This window comes from Tenrec ecaudatus, chromosome 12, assembly GCF_050624435.1.
Source record: "Tenrec ecaudatus isolate mTenEca1 chromosome 12, mTenEca1.hap1, whole genome shotgun sequence".
NCBI classification, from domain to species: Eukaryota; Metazoa; Chordata; class Mammalia; order Afrosoricida; family Tenrecidae; genus Tenrec; species Tenrec ecaudatus.
The window spans coordinates 42,379,508-42,402,704 of record NC_134541.1 but is presented as its reverse complement, the minus strand read 5'-3'; the positions used below and the strand labels follow the sequence as shown (position 1 = coordinate 42,402,704).

The 23,197-nt window shown below is 51.7% G+C and overlaps 1 protein-coding gene across 1 annotated transcript in view; it reads left to right on the top strand.

Annotated features, from left to right (window-relative positions):
- The window catches only part of JAG1 (jagged canonical Notch ligand 1), a 39,257-nt gene extending 25,485 nt beyond the window's left edge, over positions 1-13,772 (top strand). Inside the window, exons 9-26 of the mRNA XM_075564001.1 lie at positions 934-1,047; positions 1,633-1,746; positions 2,142-2,188; positions 2,518-2,691; positions 3,120-3,270; positions 4,071-4,235; positions 4,717-4,830; positions 5,319-5,432; positions 5,525-5,638; positions 5,824-5,940; positions 6,589-6,616; positions 7,168-7,253; positions 8,557-8,670; positions 9,923-10,032; positions 10,118-10,351; positions 10,561-10,692; positions 10,926-11,076; positions 11,841-13,772. Coding sequence (XP_075420116.1) covers positions 934-1,047; positions 1,633-1,746; positions 2,142-2,188; positions 2,518-2,691; positions 3,120-3,270; positions 4,071-4,235; positions 4,717-4,830; positions 5,319-5,432; positions 5,525-5,638; positions 5,824-5,940; positions 6,589-6,616; positions 7,168-7,253; positions 8,557-8,670; positions 9,923-10,032; positions 10,118-10,351; positions 10,561-10,692; positions 10,926-11,076; positions 11,841-12,298 — 2,537 coding nt within the window. The 3' untranslated portion in view covers positions 12,299-13,772. The remainder of the gene's footprint in view (positions 1-933; positions 1,048-1,632; positions 1,747-2,141; positions 2,189-2,517; positions 2,692-3,119; positions 3,271-4,070; positions 4,236-4,716; positions 4,831-5,318; positions 5,433-5,524; positions 5,639-5,823; positions 5,941-6,588; positions 6,617-7,167; positions 7,254-8,556; positions 8,671-9,922; positions 10,033-10,117; positions 10,352-10,560; positions 10,693-10,925; positions 11,077-11,840) is intronic.
- Positions 13,773-23,197: the final 9,425 nt, after the last annotated feature.

Here is a 23,197-nt window from a genome sequence, read left to right as displayed (position 1 = left end):
CTGGTTAAGACTAGCTATTCCAACACTCGTCTGTGACCTGATACGTTAGCGGTTTGCATCCACTAGGAGCCCCTCAGAAGAAAGGCCTGGTGACCTAGTCCCCCAAAGGAACTCAGTCCACGTTACAAACCCTAGGGAATAGCGATCTCGTCTGACACACTCACGGTTGATGTGGGTTCAAATCCACTCGAACGCTGTTGGCTCTCCTGTTTTTGTTTCCACTAGTTTTGGGTGGAAGTGGAGAAAGCCCTGGTGGCCCAGTGGGTTAAGCAGTGGCTCTGTCCTAGACGCGCTTTCCGAGTCGGAATCACCCACTGGCAGCAGCGGGTTTGGGACTGTGGTGGTCGTGTGGAATTGGCATGGGGCTTACATCTGGGCAGAGAACTTGTTCTTAGCCGCCTCTGAGTCACAGACCTCTTGTTTGACAAGAAAGGACAAGGCAGGTCCAGGAGACCGGCCCTTCCTTTCTCACTACTACTGCACAGTTGATGCTCAGTGACGTCAAACTGCCTCCCCGCCCAGCCTGCGCCTGTGGGCAGCCGCTGCCACTGCTTGGGTCAGGGATTAAATGAACTGGGGCAGTGGAGGATCGCAAGGGCCTGCCTTACCCCCCCCCATCCCCGTCCCCCCCCCCCCCACCTTGTTGGTCTGTAGGTTTGATTTGTCGCAAGTACCTGGTTTATAAGTGAGGCGCGACCCCAGGTGAGGGGTGTTCTCGCTCACCCATTACTGTGTATTCGATGCCAACTCCTAGCGACTATGTAGGACGAGCTCAAACTGCCCTGTGGGTTTCCAAGACGGTCGCTCTGCAGCAGTAGACAAACCTCACGCTTCTATGCACAGAGGCTTCACTCAGCCTCTTGCTAGGGTGCCAGTCACTATAATTGTCATCTGGCTGGAAGTGAAATGACCAGCCTTCCCTTTTTGTTACAGACATTGATGACTGTTCTCCAAATAATTGCTCCCACGGGGGCACCTGCCAGGACTTGGTGAATGGATTTAAGTGTGTGTGTCCACCGCAGTGGACTGGCAAGACCTGCCAGATAGGTGAGAACATTCCCACAACTCTCATTCCTGTGCAGAGGGGGCCTTGACCGCGAGCTGCTCAGGAAGATGAGCGTGTGGCCATCTGTGCAGGAGCGTGTTCGCTCTGGCCCTAAGCATCATTTGTTACCCAGGGCCTCGCGGGCCTGGGAGAAAACCCTGAATGCAAATGGCTTGGCCCTTGTAGGCCCTGTGGGAAAGTCGCTGGATTCCGTGAACCATGTCAATCGTCCCTCTGAGGAGTGTTCAGCCGGATTCCACATTGTAGATGATCTCATGAGGAATGAGCCGTCTGCATTCTTTTCGCCATATTTAAACCCAGCAACTAGGCTGGCTCGTGCAGAGATGCCTAGCGGCTTTCTGTTCTTTTGGGGGGACTGTTTGTTAACTGGCAGCCAGAGCCCACAAGAGCGCCTCTTACTGGGTAATAAACAGCCAGGCTCGGATCCTCAAAGCAGAGCCAGGCTAATAGCCCCCTTTTTTAGCTCCTTTCTGGAAATGGCTCATATTTCACTGGTATGTGGCCTTTGGGGGAGGGGAGGGGGCAGAACCCAGCTCTCTGCCATGCTCATCCCTGTCGTCTTTCAGATGCAAATGAATGTGAAGCCAAACCTTGTGTAAACGCCAAGTCCTGTAAGAACTTGATTGGGAGCTACTACTGTGATTGTCTTCCCGGCTGGACAGGACAGAATTGTGACATTAGTGAGTGACTTTGTTTTGATTTCTGCATTTCACAGAAGCTTGGGTGGTGGCAGTGTCTGCCATTGAAGGCAGGGTGGTGGTGGTGGTGGGGGGGGGGCGACAGCTCCAAGACTTGGGTGCTAGAGTCTGTTTTCCAGAGGGAGTGGTTGGAAATGAAAACATAGGCTTTATCGGGCTCATTAGTTGGTAAAGGCCACATTCTGATAAGATGGCTGAAACAATGATGTGAAGTTTCACGGCTCAGTCTGAGAGAGTTGGGGAGGTTCCCACCCAAGGGAAGCATGCAGGAAATCTGATTTAGGAGCCCTTATCTGTCCTGAGAGGAGGAGGAGACTATTAGACCCAAATTTCAATGGAAATTGCCTCCTTAATGGGATGCCTTGTTTATTTTTCAGATATTAACGACTGCCTGGGCCAGTGTCAGAATGACGCCTCCTGTCGGGTACGTACCTACGTCCTGCACCCCAGTCATAGCTTTGTGACAGTTGAAGACAAATCTTCACGTGTATGGGGCTCTGGGGAAACCTCCTTCCTTGAGGTGTGGAAAAGCAGGTGCAAAGTGAGTCCTGGCCAGGCTCAGGTGACCCCAGCCTCCGGGAGTCCTCGGGAAGCATGCTGACAGAGTTCCCGCTAGGGCATGTCCAGAGGCTTTGCTTTCCACTGGTGGAGGGAATCCGCCAGACCCCAGCACAGCCCTGCTCCACCCCCGAAGAGCCTGTGTTCTGTCGAGTGCCGGGAAACCAGCATGTTTCTCCCCTCCTCCTCCTGCAGGATTTGGTTAATGGCTATCGCTGTATCTGTCCACCTGGCTATGCAGGCGATCACTGTGAGAGAGACATCGATGAATGCGCCAGCAACCCCTGTTTGAATGGGGGTCACTGTCAGAATGAAATCAACCGATTCCAGTGTCTTTGTCCCACTGGTTTCTCGGGAAACCTCTGTCAGGTGAGTGGCTGTGGAAACCTCGGATGGCCACCTTTTCACCACAGTCTGTCCATCCTCCCTATCCCGCTGCCCCCCTCTGGATGCCGGTGCCTTGAGTCTGTGAAATCTGTCCACGTCCTCTTGCCAGGGAGCACTGCTGGACATGCTGGTGCAGAGAGAGATGGATGAGTGGTTGAGCTGTGTTTTGTTTGTTTGGCTTTGTGCTCTGCTGGGTCCCCACCGCCCAGCCTGTTCTGACTCTGCATGTTTCCTAACTGCTTCCCTGGGCCGCCCCTAGGGCGCTACCGGAGTGTGCTCACTCTGCAGAGCGTGTTCCTCCCAGAAATGGAAGGGGGGGGGGGTCAGATGCCCGTGTTGGCTGCCTGAGAGGCTGCAATTACACCCTCGCTTTACTGTGACTCTTCCCCCCTCCTGCTCCGTTCTTGCAGTTAGACATCGATTACTGTGAGCCCGATCCCTGCCAGAACGGGGCCCAGTGCTACAACCGCGCCAGCGACTACTTGTGCAAGTGTCCGGAGGATTACGAAGGCAAAAACTGCTCACATCTGAAGGACCACTGCCGCACCACCCCCTGTGAAGGTACTGCCTGGGTCTTGCCCTCGACCTCCCCCTTGTCTGTTACTGCACCTCTTACTACCCGGAAGGAGTAGAGTTGAGGAAAACCTCCGGGGAAATAGCCCCTTACCTAACAGCTTTGGGAAGCCAGCCGAGGGGAGCACGTGGAAGCAATGTGTTTAAGCCGGAGCCACTGGGGGGGAAGTGGCTTCAAAGTGGCTTCGGGGAGAGAATGTGCAGGCCATTCATCATTGCTTTTCTGGGGCGGGCTGATTTGCAATGCTGAGAGGAGGAATTTAGAGCAGGGCTGTCCCCAGTAGGACATTCCATCTGTCCGAATTGGCCTGTCCAACCATAGCCAGAAGCTAGCCGTGGCTGCGAACCTGTGGATTGCACCTAGGACAAGAGACAGAGGCCTTACTTCATTCAAAAGCCGCAAGTGGCTTGTGGCTACTGCATTGGGCAGCACTTGTCCCTTATTTGGTCTCTTCCGGAAGTAAAATATGGTGGTTTCCCTGAGCAAGGGTCAGCCAACGTGGGTAGATGGCAAAGACAGGATGAAAGGCCGGTCTCTTGGAGGCACTTGTCTGCTCATGGAGAGGAGTGCGTTCTAAAGGACCCTTTCCCTCAGACTGGAGTCTCAACTTCGTCATTGCCGGGGGACACGGCAAGTAGCCAGGCTCTTGGCCTTGGCTGCCTCTTGGCCTCTCTCTCACCGGCAGTGGCCAAAGGGAGGGAGTCCGTTCTAGGAAGGCAGGCTTGGCTGGGGAGCGCCGTGTGTTGTGGGTCCGTGGCTGCGATCTGACCCTGCGTCTGTCTTTTAGTGATTGACAGCTGCACAGTGGCCATGGCCTCCAACGACACCCCCGAGGGGGTTCGGTACATTTCCTCCAACGTCTGTGGTCCCCACGGGAAGTGCAAGAGTCAGTCGGGAGGCAAATTCACCTGTGACTGTAACAAAGGCTTCACTGGAACGTACTGCCATGAAAGTAAGACCCCCCAGCCGGGGATGGGGTACAGGTGCCCCCACTTGTATTTGCCTGGAGCTTTGCCATAGGCAGTTAGAAGGTGTCAGAGAGGGAAGACCCGTAAAGGCATATCGGTCCACCTGGGATTGTAAGACAACTGTCATGTCTGAGTTTACCCAGCAAAATCTGCCTCTGCGTCTTTGGCATGATGGTTCTGAAATGATCTAGAATCTTATGAGTTAGGGCGGTCCCTTTTTCTAGGCCTTTCTTCCCTGCTCCCACCGAGTAGCTAAGAGTGTGAGGGCATTCGGTCACATGCAGGAGGCCCTCTGGAAGCCCTGGCCTGGTAGGCCTGCCCCTCTGGTGTGAGAATCTTTTGGTCCTTGGGGAGTTTAGAATATTGTGGGGGCCCGGTGTGTTTTCTGGGGAGCCAGGTGTGAACACCCTAAGGCCTGCCTGTGCCCTACTTGACCTTCCCTTCTCTCTGCCCCACCTCGCACAGATATTAACGACTGCGAGAGCAACCCCTGCCAGAATGGCGGCACCTGCATTGATGGCGTCAACTCCTACAAGTGCATCTGTGGTGACGGCTGGGAGGGCAGCTTCTGTGAGACCAGTGAGTCCGTGGTGCTTTGGGGAGAGAGGGTGTCAGGGAGGCTAAGGAAGGGGGGGGACGGGGGGCACTGATCCTGCATCCATAGGAAGGCCACACGCTTCTCTGCCCTGCCCATCATTGCTCGTGTCCGTTTGCGTTTTTTGGTGGTGACACCAGCTAGCGTTAGACTAGCAGTAGACTGTGTGGTGAGGAACAGTGGTCCGGCTTGAGCAGAAGGGGCATCCTCGTTCTGTTCCGATTTTAATTTCTGTCAGCCTGGTTTCACTTTCAATGAGGAGTTAGCAGAGACGTGTCCCCATTTTGCCTAATAATGTGGCATTCAAAGCTGCCTAGTTGGAGAATTTTTGCCTCCTGGAAAGGTGCCGTGGTCGTGTTTTGCTCCGGGGGCTGTTCTCGGGACTTGGGGACTGCCCAAAGCAGGCATTGGGATGTGGCCATCGAAGAGGCGTGGCCCCACTGTCCCTCAGCTGAGTGCCTCCCCTTTCTAGATATTAACGACTGTAGCCAGAACCCCTGCCACAATGGGGGCGCGTGTCGGGACCTGGTCAATGACTTCTACTGCGACTGTAAAAACGGGTGGAAAGGAAAGACGTGCCACTCACGTAAGTGGGGTTGGCCTTGAATTCCATCTTGAGGAAGGATGCGGGGGGCGGGGGGACAGCCAAGAGCTCACCCCGAGCCTTTCCTTCTGCAGGTGACAGCCAGTGTGACGAGGCCACCTGCAACAATGGCGGCACCTGCTATGACGAAGGGGATGCCTTTACGTGCATGTGTCCTGGAGGCTGGGAAGGAACAACCTGCAACATAGGTAGCTTTCCTGCCCCCTCCCCTCCCCTCCCCCACCCGCCCATGGGATTTGCAGTGGTCTTGGCCGCAGAGCTTGTCTACTCCCGACTCCCTGGAGCTCATGATTCTGCTCCTGGGCCTGGTTCTTGTGCCTCCAAACTGTCTGAGTCCTCACCGAAGGCGGTCTTGTCTGCTCTTGTCTTGCAGCCCGGAACAGTAGCTGCCTGCCCAGCCCCTGCCATAACGGGGGCACCTGTGTGGTCAATGGGGAGTCTTTCACGTGCGTCTGCAAGGAAGGCTGGGAAGGGCCCATCTGCACTCAGAGTGAGTGCTCCCACCCCGTAGCTCTCCCAGGGCTGCTGTGCCCCGGCTAGCCCCTCTGGGAGGGACTCTGAACTGAGACCAGAAACAGGGATGTTTGAATGACTTGATGGGCCGCAGCCCTGACCTGGGTATGAGAACGTGTGGAGAGATAAGTGGAGCCAGATGGAGCCTCGGTTCCCAGCACTGATTCCGAACCAGCAGCCTGTCTCCTGCCCTTCTCATACCCCCTCCCTGCGTCCCTGCCACAGCCTCTTCCTGTGCTCGAGTCCCACGCCAGGGAAACAGTGCAGCCGCAAGCCTGGTTCCAATTTACTGGAGCGTCCTGTGGATTCTGCTGCCGCTCGCTGCGATTTATCATTTGAGGGTGACCGGACATAAGGGGCTTGTTGCTGAGGGCTAAGACTGGCTCTGCGCTGGCTAAGTGTTGGGTTGCCAACTGCCAAGTCAGCAGTTTAAAGCCAATCAGCTGCTCCACAGAGAAAGCTGGAGGCTGGCCGCTCCCAGAAAGAAACCTACAGCTACCCTCTGTCCTAAGGGTCACTGAAGAGGCGGCATGGCTTCGAGGGCAGGGGGTTGGGGTCTGATACTCCTGGCCCCTCCCTGTTGAAGGTTTAACTGATCGCTTTTCTTTGGTTTTGTTTCCGCCAGATACCAACGACTGCAGTCCTCACCCCTGGTAAGGATGCCCGCACTTTTCAGCCCGGCTAGCCCGGGAATCTCGGGAAGCTGGTTGCAAATGCAGCTTCTCATTCAGTAGCTTTGGCTGGGGCGTCTCAAAACCCTGCATAGCTAAAAAGCTCCCAGGTGATACAGATTCTGCAGGGATGGAGGGTGGGGAGCGCTCTGATTGGCCAAGCAGTGCCTTCTTTTCAGGGGTGACTTACCACCATGATGGCACTCTTGAACCATCTGGGGAACTTTTAAAAGGCCCAGTGCCTGAGCTGCTGCCCAGAACTATAGAATTAGGGTCTGTAATTCTGGGATGGGCCCAGTACAGCCCCATCGGATAGGTGCTGGGCCGCCAACGACAAGGTCAGCCAAGGGTCGCACCCACCAGCCCCTTCCTGGGAGATAGATGAGGCTCTGATGCTCTTGTAAAGGTTGACATACATGCCCCCTAGGCCAAGGCAGGTGCACTGAGGGTCAGTGGTGCTGTGGGCACTTGAGATGCTTGATGGCTCAGATTGGGAGGTGGGGAGCTCACACATACCTTTGCTTTCCGCTCAGTTACAACAGTGGGACGTGCGTGGATGGAGACAACTGGTACCGCTGTGAATGTGCCCCAGGTTTTGCTGGGCCTGACTGCAGAATAAGTAAGGAAGGCCCCAATCTGGGGTTCCCCATGGCTTGCTCTTCCCCCCACCCCACCCTTCCATTTGAGACCTTTTTCATCCTTAAAAGCAATTAAGGCCACAGTTTCCTTTTAAATCCTGGTGAGAGAGCTGCTAATCCGCTGCCTCCAGCTGGGATTAAGATGCCCCTTTGCAGGCTCCTCCCAGGTACCTAGTGATGGCTGAGGGCTTGGCGCTGCGCTCCTGGGTCTTTGGGGGAGAGTGCTGGTTGTGGAACTGACGATTCACCCACACTGATCCCCAAGGGGCGTGTGAGCATTGCCCGTGACTAACAGGAACTCCAGGGCAGGCAAGCATATGCCACAGATACACCGGTCTGGGGCAGAGCTAACTTGCCCAGGAGAGGACCGGGCTGTCTTCCCAGGAGTGGGTGGAGACAGGTTTTATCAGGGCCCAGAAACCTGATTAAAACTAAGGGGGCTACAGAGATGGGCAGCACAGTACTTCAAGTTTATAGCTTTGTTCTTTATTTTCAATATTTTTCTTTTTCCCTGTGTCTCTTCTACAAAAAGCCGTAGAGTGGTACTATGAGGGAGGTTTCAGAGTGTTTTGTGGAAAGATTGAATGAAAAGATAATGGGAATTTTCCAGGAACTCTTTGAAAGCCCCTCATATTATTTGTGGTGGGTTTTTTTTTTGCGGGGGATGGGGAAATGCACACGTACTTGTCCCTAATTTGTGTGGACTTTCCCTGGTGTGGGAAATCTCCAAGTCTGGACTTCTGCACTAGGTGTGGGTAGGTTGGATCTGGCTCATGTTTCTAAGTCGAGTTGGCACTATCTAACCTGGGCTGGATCCGGTGCACACCGGCTTTATTGGAGCGCTGCCGCCTTCTCTCACTTCCTGTCTACAGCACCGTCCATGCTTGCAGGACAGAGTTGAAGGGGTGTGACGAACACCCCCAGCCCACTAACCCCCAGATATGATCAGGGCCTTTGCAGAAAGACTTGACGGTGATGGGCTTTGGCTCAAAATTGCACTGTCAGAGAAAAATGAGCTGAATTAAAACTGGCCATGTGTCCGAGGCGTGTCCGAGGCGGCAGGATGGCCGTGATCCTGGTGGAGGGGGGGTGAGCAGAGTAGAGACTTTATTGAGGGGTTGATATAGCTGTTTGGTTGCCAGTTCCATGAGTTCATGGAGCTTATACTCAAAACTTGTAAGCTTTTCTGTACTTGTATGTCAGTGATGAAAAGATATATATATATATGCTAACAAACATTAGTGCCTCCCATTGGAATCTAAACTTGGACTCCATTTCCCCCAGACATCAACGAATGCCAATCCTCCCCTTGCGCCTTCGGGGCCACCTGTGTGGATGAGATCAATGGCTACCAGTGTGTTTGTCCACCAGGCCACAGCGGGGCTGAGTGCCAGGAAGGTAAGTGGCTGGGGCCTAGCTGCCCCTGGGTCTCCATGGTGAACAGACCTTGCAGTGGTGACCATTCACCAGTGGGTGCTGTGCCCGGAGAGGGGACAGTTTAGCAGCAGCCAAGGGTTGAGAAGAGAGTCTCCTGAGGATGACTGCAACCCGCTGCTCTTGGGCTGATTGTGACTCAGAGCCTCCCCGTCCCTTTGACTTACCAAGACTTGTAAGTCTCTCGTTCTCCTACCGTTCAAGCTGGTGACCTTGTGGTTAGCAGTTCAATGTGCAACCCACTCAGCCACCAGGGCTCTTTCTCCTACAGACAAAAACCCCACACCAAACTTGCTGTCATTGAGTTGGTTCTGACTCATGGTGATGATGAGTTACACAATCAGTTGCTAACCAACAGGGTCAGTGCTACCAGCCACTCCATGGGCGAAAGATAAGCTCTCTGCTTCCTTCCGTAAGGCTTTCCAGCTTTGGAAACCCGAAGGGGTCGTTCTGTTGTATCTATGGAGGTACTATGAGTCCTTAAGTCGGCATGGCTGCTACTCGGCCTCTTGTACTGAGTCAGCGATTTCTGCCATTATACTGTGTAACAAACATCCCCAAACTCAATGGCTTCCAATAAGCATTTATTTTTAATGGGGTGGGTCGAGTTATTTAGTGGAAAATCCTGGCTAGGGCAGACAGGGAATGGCCCTTGGCTTCTAACCAGAAGGTTGGAGGTTCAGATCCACCCAGAGGTACCCTAGAAAAGAAGGCTCTGGTGATCGACGGCTTAAGTATCAGCCATTGGAAGCCCACTGGCGCACAGTGGGTCCTACTCTGGCCCATGGGGCTGCCCCTCATGAGTCAGGATGGCAGCTGGCTCTTCTTCAGTGTGATTGTGCTTTGGGTTGGGTTCAGGGTTGTTCTAAGTGCCTGCCTCCACCTCTTTCCGGGACCAGTGGCTATATCTGAGGCATGTTCTTCTATTGGCACATGGAAAATATGCAAGAGGCTAAGTTCAACTATGAAAAGCCCAGGTGAAGTCTCTGACATAGGTCATCTGCTAACGTTGCAGTGGCTAAAGCAAGCCATGTGGTCAAACATGCCTCAGCCAGGGAGGAGATGGTGCTGCCCACCTGGGAGAGAAAGTATGTTGTTACATGGCCTAGGGCACAGGTGCCACCATCTCCTAACAGGGAGGGAGTGAAGAGCCGAGGAGAGCGATTGGCTCTGCGGAAAAGGAAACTCCTTGCATTCACACAACTCCACCCATTAGTTTCCAGGAGACCTTGCGTCACCATGGGGAGCTTGATACCAGACGGGGCCAAGTGGGACGATGACTGCAATACCTGCCAGTGCCTGAATGGAAGGATCGCCTGCTCAAAGGTGAGGTGTGCCAGGGCTGCCCAGGTCTCCAGGTGTTCAGGATGGCTGGTGGTGCTTTTCCTAAGGCCTGTTTGTCTGTCCTCAGGTCTGGTGTGGTCCTCGGCCATGCCTGCTGCACAAAGGGCACAGCGAGTGCCCCGGTGGGCAGAGCTGCATCCCCATCCTGGACGACCAGTGTTTTGTGCGCCCCTGCACCGGGGTTGGGGAATGCCGCTCGTCCGGCCTCCAGCCGGTGAAGACCAAGTGCAGCTCTGACCCTTATTACCAGGATAACTGTGCAAACATCACCTTCACCTTCAACAAGGAGATGATGTCACCGGTATGGAACTGTGTCTTCTCTAATTTTGGGCCTGCGTGTATAGTTTGAAGCAGGGTGTCACAAGCGAGGTGCTCGTTCCCACCCGTCTCCTCTGAAAGCAGGGCTTGCATGTAGCCTAACTTCAAGGGAACGGTGAGCTTTGGGTATGGTGGTGTTTGTGTCCCCCTTGCAATATTCTTACGTGCATGGACTTCTAAAATCTGTTTTAGGGTCTTACCACTGAACACATTTGCAGTGAGTTGCGGAATCTGAATATTTTAAAGAATGTTTCTGCCGAATATTCAATCTACATAGCTTGTGAGCCTTCCCCCTCAGCCAGCAATGAAATTCACGTGGCCATTGTAAGTATAAAACCTGTTCGCCCGATGGGTGGGGTGGGTGGGTTGGGGGGGCGCGGCTCAGCAACTTAGCTAGTCTCAAAGCTGAGCAGGTAACTTAAAGAGGCTTAAAACGGGCAGAATAAAGACAAACAAGTAAATGGGCCTTGTGCCCACGTACTGTCGAGGTGTCTTGAGTAAAGGGTACCTGGGAGTTGCCTGCTGACCCTCAAGCCCCCTGGCTCTCTCCTTTCCAGTCTGCTGAGGACATACGGGATGACGGAAACCCGATCAAAGACATCACGGACAAAATCATAGATCTCGTTAGTAAACGAGATGGAAACAGCTCGCTGATTGCTGCTGTCGCAGAAGTGAGAGTGCAGAGGCGTCCCGTGAAGAACAAAACAGGTGCGTGTCACTACGTGAGCATGGACGGGCCCTTTTCTGTGATGACTCTGTCAACCCTATAAGCGGTCCGGTCAAGGTCGAGAAGTCTCCTGCCTTCAGGGCGAGCCGTCCATGGAAAGGGCGAGAAAAGCCAAGCCCAGCAGTTTGACTGGGATTATAGGGCTGATGGGGCTAGAGGCCACCTCTCTCTCTCTCCCGCCCAGTAAGCTTTTGGTCGTCCTCGAAGCAGGCTGCCCTGTGGGGAACTTACTGCTGCTCGGTCCATCCCGAGGCCAGAACGAGCCATTGGCATCAGGGGACAGCCACTGGTCTGTTAGCCCATAGGGCTTTCTGGCTCCCCCGGTGACTCTCTTGTCTCCTGCTGTTCAAGTCAGGTGAGACGTTGGGCGTCTAGTCTAACCGTGAGTCACTTGCATCGGGATTCTGGTGACTCTGGAATTCCGATCTTCTCATGCGCGCCCTGACTAGTCAGCCGCCCCTTGTGGCACCCGGGCACTGCTCTTCCCACACGGAATCAGTGTAGGAGCCACTGCTCTGCCCGGCCTCTCCAGGGAGTAGAGTCAAGGTCTCCAAGGGCCCCAAACCCAGCCATTGCTTATCAAGCTGTGAATTGACTACATGTGGTTGTCAAAAGGGACATGTCCCCAAGGCGCCCCTTTTGGGGACTAAGGACAGGCGCACTGTCGGTATGCTTTGTCCCTGTGATGTGCTTTTGGCTTCTTTCTTCATTTGGAGAGTGAATTGGTTTCCTGCCTGCCTTACAGATTTTCTGGTTCCCTTGCTGAGCTCCATCTTAACCGTAGCCTGGGTCTGTTGCTTGGTGACGGCCTTCTACTGGTGCGTGCGGAAGCGGCGGAAGCCGAGCAGCCACGCTCACTCGGCCTCGGAGGACAACACCACCAACAACGTCCGGGAGCAGCTGAACCAGATCAAGAACCCCATTGAGAAGCACGGGCCCAACACCGTGCCCGTCAGGGATTATGAGAGCAAGAACTCTAAGATGTCCAAAATAAGGACACACAACTCGGAGGTGGAAGAGGACGACATGGATAAGCGCCAGCAGAAAGCTCGGTTTGCCAAGCAGCCGGCGTACACCCTGGTAGACAGAGAGGAGAAGCCCCCCAACAGCACACCGACCAAGCACCCGAACTGGACAAACAAACAGGACAACAGGGACCTGGAGAGTGCGCAGAGCGTGAACCGGATGGAGTACATCGTATAGCAGACACAGGGGCCTGCTGCCGCGTGGACGCCAGCCTTAGGCACTCGGGCTGGTAGTTCTTGACCGGTGGTGCCCCGTCGGAGGCTGAGGCTGCTCGGACTTGGACCCCTGGGCGGATTTGCATTCTGACGAGCTGGCTCACACTGGCAGGGGGGTTTGCTCTGTGCTGGCTGGAGATTCCCAAGCGCGCTGCATTTCACAGCCATGCAATCCGGTCCACGGCCCTGCCTGGGCTCCTGGGCAGCCGGCGCGCCACTTCGGCCAGGTGTCCTGATGGTGACGCCCGCGGCCCTAGGAGCATAGTTTTATTTATATTTATTGACTTGAGTTGTTTTGTATATCGGTTTTATGATGACGTACAAGTAGTTCTGTATTTGAAAGTGCCTTGCCGCTCAACCACAGCAACTCTCACAAATGAGTCTATTATTTATTTTTTTTATGGTATTTTTTTTTGGTGGGGGTGGGGGGACTTTGATGTCAGCAGTTGCTGGTAAAATGAAGAATTTAACGAGGAAAAATGTGTCAAAAGTAGAATTTTTGTATAGTTATGTAAATAATTCTTTTTTATTAATCACTGTGTATATTTGATTTATTAACTTAATAATCGAGAGCCTTAAAACATCATTCCTTTTTATTTATATGGACGTGTTTAGAGTTGAAGGTTTTTGATAGCGTAAGCTTCTGGCTTTTTTTTTTTAATTTGAACTTTTTTTTTTTCTTGTTACATGTTGCCTATAAGCCAAAATTTAAGGTGTTTGGAAGAGTTTATTTTTAAAACAATAGGATGGGCTTCTGGGCCTGAATACTGATGGATTTTTATTATTTGTACGACGTCAGATGTTTAAAACACCTTCTATAGCATCACTTTAAAGACACGTTTTAAGGACTGACTGAGGCGGTTTGAGAATTAGTCTAGAGAACAGGTTCTTTTGCTTTGTTTTTCTGCTTGGACTTGACTAGAGGCAGGCAGGTAAGCTGCTGCAGTGGGCGGGACACAGCTGAATTTAACGTAGCCAAAATGTGAGTGGTTGAATATCGCTTAAAATATCAAATGATAAATTCTGTGACTTTGGAAGCACACCAATCTTATTTTGTAAATTCTGATTTCTTTTCACCATTCGTATGTAATGCTGAACCACCTGTAGATTTGATTTATTTTTGTTATCTACTGCATTTAGGGAGTATTCTAATAAGCTAGTTGAATACTTGAACCGTAAAATGTCCAGTAAGATCACGGTTTAGATTGGCCATAGAGTACACTGCCTGCTTACGTGAGGAAATCGAAGTGCTATTATGATGTTTAAGATCAAAAAGGCTTATAAAACAGAGTAATCTCTGGTTCCCCGTTGAGACCATGAAGATAACTTTGTATTGTCCTATTAGTGTTAAATGAACAGAAAAATGCATCTCTGATGTGTTGTTCCTGGCAATAAATTTTGAAAAAATATTTATTAAATTTTTTGTATGAAAAGAAGGAATGGTGTGGATTCCTGAGCTTCTGCAGTTGTTTTGGCTGTGCCTTTGCCACTCTGCTGGTCATCGAGGGATGATGGGCGAGGGCTTGACAAGGGGACTTAAGAAATCACTGAAAAGCCTTTTATACCACGAAATTCATCTGAAGCTCTCAGAAATGGGGAGGGGGAGGGGGGAGAAGGAGGGAGCCCTGACCTCAGGGGGCCTAGCTCCCCTTGTTTAGCTGTTCTGTAACCCTCAATGGGGGGGGGGGGGGTTATTCAGCAGCAAGTGTGGATGGGGCTGGAATAAACACCACTGGATTAGTAGTTTGTAGCATAGGGAGAATTGTTCCAGAGCACTATGGGAAACTGCCCACCGCACTTGCAGGGCTTGCAGATGACGGGAACGAGGCTTTACCTGGATTGATCCTCCTGTCAGGCCATGCCCTCGCAGCTTGTGTGTGTGCTGAGGCCCCAGGGTTGGCTGTTCCTCACTCTACAGAGGGTAGGCCCATGCTGCTGGTGTTGGGACCCATCTGCTCGTCGCCTTGTTCCCAGGGAGGGAGGGAGGGAAGTGTGTGGAAGGTCCCCGCATGGTGGCCACGGGGCTGGATGTCTGGCTGCCTGTGAGGTCCCAGAGTCGGGCACTGAGGGAGGGGCAGGAGCGCTGTGATTCTCACTGAGTGTTGGAAGATTCTCTGGGCCCCGCTCTGCCCCAAGGAGTTGTGTGGGTAGCTTTGTCTCTGGCCAGTCTACAGTGAAGGCTGAGCTGTGGTGACAAGCGTCTGGATGGTTTCCAGCTGCTGTGGCAGTGGGGTCACCTGCTGGTTCCCTGCTGCTGGTTAGGAAGCTGGAGTTGCGTCTCCTCGACCATCAGCGTCCAGGCCGTCCTCCCACCTCTGGTTTCCATGGCAAATGCTCCATCAACACACTTGGAATGGAGGATCAGCTGACAGGTGTCTTTCTTCTTGGAAAATGATTTTTCCCTTTTTGTACCAGCCTAGGAATTGTCCTCTTTGAGAGGCGTTTTGTAAGAAAGGCTTTCAGGTTTTGAGTCTCCCCAGATCCCTGGGCATGAGCCAGCCAAGGGGTCAGAGTTAGTGACAGTCTTAAGAGTGGCCAACAGTGGTCTCTGGCTTGTTGCAGGGCTGCCCAGAGGCCCTGGGCCCTGGTAAACCTGAGTTCCCGCGGCATCTCCCTGCCCTCGTGGAACGTAGTACTTTGGTCTCTGCTGGTACACACAAGGTGGAGTCAGCGTGGCCATGACTTCTTCTGGGACAGACCCAACCAAGTCAGGGGACAGTGAGTTCAAACGCCGCCCTCAAACAGCACCTAGCTCCCATGCTTTGTAAACTTGGCTTGTGCAGGATCCCAGAATTTGAGTAGCTGCCAAAAGAAAATAGAGTTTGTCTAACGAACCTCTGCGATGCTTATTCTAGGGGGGAAATTATCTTGAGATTCGAATGTGTTGACTTCCCAAACCTTCTGCCTGGGACCCTTTTGGCAGTGCGAACGTAAAGACCAGGCTCAAAGCCAGGCCAGTAACTGCCAGGGGTGGCTCCCCCGCGCCCGAGAGAAGGAAGCAGGCAGTGCAGTCCTGGCTGTCATCCTAGAGAAGTCCAGGGCTTCATACCGCCACTCTCCTTCCCCATGAATGTTCTGAGCTCACTTTAAAGGAGCCGTAGATCCCCACCCCCCCCAAAAAAAAAAAACACACAGACCAGAATCTTGGCTGCTGTTTTAGGGTGGGTAGTGAGATTCTAATGTGCCTGGAGGTTTTAGACTTATGTAGACTCTGGGGTAAAAGAAAAAAAAGTTATATCTTCATTGACTAAAAGCCAAGTGGGTCTGAGGTAGAAAAGGTCATTGGATGGAGTGATGATTGGAAGTAGAACTTGCAAGAGAGGTTCTCTTACGCGTAGACCCCCTAGGCCCGACCCGAGAGTCACTCGACCTGATCTTCCAGATCCTGGCCTGGGAATCACATTTCCACACACCACCTTTCTGCCACCCTGCTTCAGTGCAAGACCATTTGTGAGCAACCCTGCTACCGTACCAAAGGGTAAGCTCTTCATTAATTACGATGTTTTCCCTCCTTATTAAACGGAATTAAGTAGCCTGGAAGCCAGTTTGTTGCTCAATTGCCACCTGACATCATTTTTTAAAGAAAATAATTACACTGCCCTGTAAGCAGGTTGTGGTCAGAATGTTTCTTATTTATTAGTTGATCGGAGGGTCAGATGAGTCAAAAGGAACTTACATAGTACTTTTTCTGAGCAGAGAACCTGCGGGTGGGTCTTCCCACCTTCCTATGCAGCCCAGACACCTGTCTGTCCAAGACCAGCCAGCCGCCTTTAAAGATCAAAGAAAGGCCTACAAACTGAGCTTCTAATACCAACTGGAAACGGAGGCCAAGTCATGCCCCGTCGTTTCCGATTTGACTGCGGGTCCCTTTCTTCCTTCCACTGGGAATGAGAAGCCGTTGCGAGGTTCCTGCTCTGGGAAGACATGCAAGCAGACGGGTGATGGGAAGCCGCCTCCTGCTAATGTGTATTTATACTTTGTAAACTCTGATTCATCCAAGCCTTGGGACAGAAATCTGTTTCCTGAGGTTCTGTTTTTAAATAGATAGTTTGCAAAAACAACAATTATTTTTCTTAACATTTTCCCCCCACCCCACAAGCAGCTAAACATCCTGGCTCCAGCTATGTCAGCTTCCAGCAATGCCAACAACCAGCCTGGTGCGCTGAGAGAGAAGGTGCCTGGAGGCACCTCTTCACCGGCCTGGCCCCAGAAGTCTTCAAAGCCCAGTTTAGAAACCATTAGGGCAATCTTGTTGCATCACTTCAAATCCATGTGATATTTCTTGATCCAGTGAAAAGAGCAAATTTCCCTTTATGGGCAGTTCCCAAGAAAGGGAAGAGCACAGTGGCGGCGGGCCGGTCCCACTGACTGGCAGCCAAGGGTTCAGGACGCCTGTGTGGCACCGTCCGAAATGTGTCGAGAGCATGGCTTCTGGCTATGGACAGTCGACAAGATACGCAGGGTCCCCTCTCACAGGCTGGCATAACCTTCCTGGCTCAGAGCGTGTTTCTTTCATGTTCAACGCAGCTTTTACAAGTCTCAAATTATGTATCATTATCCCAGAGTCCAGTATTAACCTGTGATAGACACGTCAGGGAAAATTAACTTGGAGAGGCAAGGCTCTTAAATGCAGTAAGAACCTGGAACAGGGACTTGCCCGCAGCAGAGCACCGTGTGTTGAATTGGCCGGAGAGCAGCCAGCAGATGCCGGCAACATGCAAGTGGCAGCTTTGTTTGAAAGAGACGCTCTCCCCGCAGGACTGGAGGGCTCCTCCGTGATCCCCGAGGAAAACACACGTTTGCAGCTGGCTCCTAATGACTACTCGGGCGACCCAACGGCGTGCCCCTGTCTGGCGTGCCCCCGAGGAGGGGGAGCTGCTCTGTTTCATCCTTGCTGAGAAGTGTGCGGTTGCAAAGCCTTCATGTCAGCCTCGTGGGATGATCAAGTAATCGGAGGCTTTGCAGATCAAAGTGCCCAGCCCTCATTCCTTGCCCAGGAAGAGAAACTGAGGTCTAGGAGGTGGGGGGCGGGGGTGTGGCAGGGTTCCGTACTTGCCCGCGGCTAGACCGAGGTAGCAACGGTCTGGCCCAGACGTTGAGACTCCTCCTTTCCGAGCTGCCCTGTGCTTCCTCCTCTTGGGGGTACTGGTGAGGTTTACACCTGGGATCCTGGGCCTGGCGAGGTGTTCAAAGGGGCAACACTGGAACATTAGCATGTCCTCCCTGAACACAAGGGGAGGCGGTGGGGTCTGGGCAGATCCAGGACAGGGTTGCTGGACTGGGCTTTGCTGCCTTTCCAGTTTTGCCTAGAAAGTGACTTTGTATGTCCAGGAGCAAGCGATGTTTTCCAAACCAAAGGCAGACTAAGCCCTTTGTCGGCTGTTCCTTTGTTCTCGGTGGTTTCAGATTTCCTTTGTAGCAGTGGCTTCACAGAGTTCTAAAACAAACGGAATGAAAAGAGGCTCAGAAAGGAAACCCATGGCCCCTACACCCTTACTCTCCCCTGCATGTGTGCCCACAGGCCGCACCTTGGAAGCCCTGGCTTTCGGCCCTGGAGGACAGCAGTGATGCTCGGGCCTTGCCCACGGTCCCCGTCCCCAGCCACTTCTGGCGCCCCTGGCAAGTTACTTCCAAGTTCTGCCGGAAAACTGCACTGCTTCAGTGTGATGAAGCTCACCACTTCTGCTGTGGGGCTGGTCCAGCACAGACTTAGCTGGGAGGTCCTGGCACTGCGTGTGGGCAACTTGGCTGTACCCTGTACCCAGCACCCCAAAAGGGTGACTCCCCCATGCTCTCCGCAGCCAGCACCGATGGATTAGAAACATCCCATAAGTCATCTTTAACCTGTTTATCATGTCAGGGTAGGCCGGGTTAGATGTTAGGCAATCGTTTCCTATGGGCTGGGCACCCATGTGGAATTACTGGGGGTCATCTGGCAGGAGCCAGAAATGTAAACCCTGCAAGTGCAGGGCCGTAACAGTCGGAGCCCCGCAGGGCTCCTCTGGCTCTGCAGTGAGGGTTTCAAGGAGTCGTTTTGGAAAGAATTCAAGGCATCAAGCAGAAAGGGAGAGCGTAAATATGAAATGAGATATGCCCCACCACTGCCACTGAGTTGATTCCACCACCCCCACCCCCGCAGCCCTACCAAGGGCCTCCAAGGTGATACACCTTTCAAGGAGGAGAGGCCTCGACCACCTCGGAGCTGGAGGTGGGATGGAACTGCTGAGTTTGTAGTTTTATACACCACCACCCACCACCACACACACACACACACACACACACACACACACACACACACAACACCCCCCCCTCCCCCCCGCCGGAGCTCCTTAAAAGCAGAGAGTTTGCACAGGAGGAAGGAAAAGGTGTCTGTGAGGTGAAGGGAAGGCCCACTCAGACCTCCGACTTCCTCTCAGAGGCTCCGACCGGTTCCGTCAGGGATGACAGGCAACATTAGAATGGACCCGGAGATTCAGAGAACAAACGAACTTCACCTTTGTCATGTCTCTGCGTCTTTGTCACATTTCCATCTTGGCTGCAGCACAATTAGCAAGAGGTCCTGAATATTTCCTCCAGAATGTTCTGCCTCCACACATGGTCTCATTGGTTGTCAGTCTGTTACTTTCAGCTTCTCAGTGTACAGAGGAAGGCCATTTGCAGAGTCGCCTGCACTCCGGAGCCAGACTTCCTGTATTCCAATCACGTCCCTTCCTTCCAGAGCCCAGCGTGAGTTTTCTTCCTGTGCAGTGTTAAACTCGGTGGTAAGCAAGTGTGGCCCAGCAGCAGGGTTTCTGAGCTATGGGGTCAGATAAGCGTGGATATTTTGGCTCAGTTTTGCCATATACTCACTTGGAAAAGTGTCTGAAATTCTTTATGCCTCAGTTTCTTCATCTGTCAAACAGGGATAGTAAAACCCCAAACCCAATCCACTGCCATCAAGTCAATCCCCACTCATAGTGACTTTCTAGAATGACTACCAGGTGTCCTCAAGGCTGTATGTGTTATGGGAATAGACAGCGCCATTTTTCCTCATGGCAGTGGCTGGTGGGTTCGAACTGCTGATCTTGAGAGTAGCAGCCCAACACCCCGTATGCCCCCAGGGCTTACCAGTGATGGTAAATAAGTAGATACTCCTATTCATGAAAAGGGTTCTCAGGATTGGGCTGTTGTGCTCCACAGGGTTTTATTTGTAGATTTGTAGGAAGTTAACTGCCAGTCCTTTCTACCTAGTCTTAGCCTGGTGGCTCCACGGAAACCTATTCAGCATCACAGCAACAGAAGTCTCCACCAACAAACAGGTGGCGACTATACCTGAGTGCCATTGGCCAGGAATCGAACACAGGTCTCTCACACGAAGGCAAGAATGCTACCATTCTACCACCACTGCCTCTTTGAGACAATGCAGGCGCCATTTAGGAATTAAGGCATCTAGCTAGTTTAAGCCACCACGGTCTGTCAGTTTGTCATACTGTGATTGGTGGTTTGGAAGCTTTGTTACCCTATTTCAAATACCAGCAGGGTTGACCAAGGTGAATAGGTTTCGGTAGAACTTCCAGACTAGGAACAGAAAATAAATAAATAAATAAATAGATAGATAAATAGATAAACAAACAAACAAACAAGGTATTCACTTCTGAAGAATTCCAAACCCCAAACCAAACTCCCTGCCAGCAAGTCAATACTGACTCGTAGCCACCTTACTGGTGAGAGTACACTTGCCCCCGTGGGTGTCCGAGACCGTGCCTCTCTACGAGAGTAGAGAGCCTCATCTTTCTCCCTTGGATAGGCTGGTGGTTCCAAACTGCTGACCTTGCAGTTAGCAGCCCAATGTGTAACCACTTTGCCATCAGGGCTCCTGAAAACCTCATGCACAGCCGTGCAACACTGTCTGAGACTGGGCACACCATCAACAGCAGTGGAACCTTGTCTAAGACGCAGAACCTTAGGAAAAGCAGTGGAGCGTTTTTGTCAGACAGAGTGCCGGAAGGTGAACCCCGCAGGTTGGAAAGTACTCCAAATATGACACAGGAAGAGACGTCCTCGAAGTACGGACGACCACGATGACACAGACACAGTAAAGCTTTTGAGACATCCGTTCGCTGATGCGGCAAGGCTCAAAACGAAAAGAAACTGCTGTACACAGCCATTAGTGATTGGAACTTGGCATGTATGAAGGAAGAATCTAGGGAAATTGAAAGTTGTGGAAAATGAAATGGAAAATACTTGCTAATGAAAAGATTGCTGCCTTCAATATGGACTGAAACTGAAGATAAACAAAATACAAAATCCTCACAATGAGGCCGGATAGGTAAGATCATGACGAACGGGGAAAAGGTGGAAGTTTTCAAGGATTTTGTCTTGCTTGGACCCACAAATGCAGTCAAGGGGTCAAACTGCATAAAATCTCCTTAAAATGTCGACGAGCAAGGGGGTCCCTTTAAGGAGGGAGGTGCCCTGGCCCAGCCCCGGGATTGTTGATGGTCTCAGAGACACGGATAACGCAGACCACGGAAGAACAGACACATGTGAACTAAGGTAAGGTGCTGGCACCGAAGATCGGAAGTGCCGTGAACTCCCAAAGGAACAACCACATTTGTCTGAAAGATTACGGCCAGGATGCTCTTTAGAAGCAAGGGTGGCGAGACTTTGTCTGATGTACTTTGGACATGTGGTCAGGAGAGGCTGCTGCCTGGAAAAGTACATGATCTTTGGGGAAACAGAAGCACAGTGAACACAAGGAAGAACACTGGCAAGATGGGCTGACACAGCGGCTCCAACCCCGAGTTCAACCATCACACTAATAGTGAGGATGGTGCACGATCAGGTGATGGATCAGCCATTGGAACACAGACTTGCTGTGAGTCAGAATCAACGTGGCAGCACTGAACAACCAGCTAGTTTAAGTAGCAGACTTCACTTTCATGATTAAAAATGGGCCCATGTCAGGGCAGAGCTAAGGGCTGTTGGTCTTTATGGTATTTGAAGAGGCTCTCCAAACATTCCCAGCCCAGGCTGTTCAGTGACACATTCATCTATAAACTGTTCTGAACGGTTTCTGAGCAGATCCGCACATGTAATTGAAGCCCCAAATCAGCTGTCTTTAAAACAGCGCTTTTCCAGGTGAGCCTGATCTAATCTCATGAGAATTTAGAAGCTGAGAGTTTTCTATGATCAACCCAGAAGAGGAAGCTGAAGAGGTCTGAAGCTTGAAAGATATTCAATGCAAGAGAAGTACTTCACTGCTGAGATGGAGGGGGCCACGTAGCAGGGACCCACAAGCTGCCACTAGTTGCTGAGACCTTAGTCTACAACCACAAGGAAGTGAAACCTGTGGCTGGCCAACCCTCGATTTCAGTTTTTAGAACTGCTGAGAAGAGGGCCTGGGTAAAGTGGGTCAGAAACTGTGCGAGAATGGAGTTCTGTTGTCTGAAACCACTTAGAGCGTGGTGATTTGTTATTACGATAGAAAACTAGCAGAGGTCACTTCTCAAGCGAGTCATACCAGACTGTATCACATATAGGTGTCTGATTTGGTTGGGACGATAGAAACTATCAATTCCCTGGTCAATTCAGCTACCCATGGTAAGAATACATTTAAAAAAAAAATCAAACCCGTTACTGTTGATCTTATTCTGACTCCTGGTGGTCTCATGTTACAGAGTAGAATGGGCCTAATGGTTGTCTTAGCTATAATTTGTGTGTCGGAATTGACTCAGGGGTAGTGGGTTAACCATTGTAGAAGCATGTCTCCAGGCTGTTCTGCCCTGACACCACTGGCATATGTGTGTGTGCGAACCATTAATTTTTAGGCTAATGAAAATGAACGAATGAAAAAATGCATGGTCCTTGAGTCGATTCTGTCTCTTACTGATCCAATAGGATAGGGTAGAAATGATCCATAGATGGGGTAGTGAATGATTTCATATCAACTTGAATTTATATGCCAAGTCCAGCCTGACATTCAGGCCACAGTCTGATGATTCCTCCATGTGGGCTGTAGACTGGGGAGCCAATCTCTGAGCTCCCTGCACCCCGCTCACCTTTCTGCACCACTGGTCTTCCACTATGAGAGTCTGAAGAGGGCTCTGGCTAGCATCGGCCTCATAGAATTGAGTTGGGCTGGGCTGCCTTCTTGACACCAAGTTCTTTCTTATGCATAGATGAGTGTCACAGGCTTTGTTTCTCTACACAAAGCAGCCTAATACAATAGGATTTCTGAGACAGCAAATCTTTAAAGAAGCAGCCTGTCTCTTCTTTCTCCTGTGGATCCAGTGGTGGGTGGGCTCAAACCATTGACCTTTCAGCTAGCAGCCCAACACCTAAGCCACTGTGTCCCCCCAGCTCCATGTTTTAGGTGAATAGCCAAGCACAAGAGGAGCCCTGGTGGTATAGTGGTTATGAGTTGGCTTGCGATATGCAGGGCTGGCAGTTCAAAATCACCAAACGGCTCTGCAGGAGGAAACATTGGGCTTTGTACTCCCACACACCATTTCAGAGACCCACAGCCGGCTGGTCGGAGTCAGCATTGACTCGATGGCAGTGAGTTTGGTTTGGGGAGTCAAGCGCAAACCATTGTTCAAAAACTTGGGTGTCCAATTAAATTCTACAACAGCGTCTGATCTATGAGTATAGACAGCTGTTTATTCCACTGTCTTTGATGATGTGTCAAGTTCTTGCCTTGACTCACCGTCGGTTTCATAAAATTAGAAGCAAAAGAGACCAGCCCAGGTGTCTGGTGATGGCGGACCCCAGCTCACACAGTCTCAGTCTGGTTTTCTCGCCTTATGAAATGTGATCATATTTGCCTCCTTTCATTTAGGTATGGTCTCTGGATTGGGTATTTCAGAAATACCCAACCGTA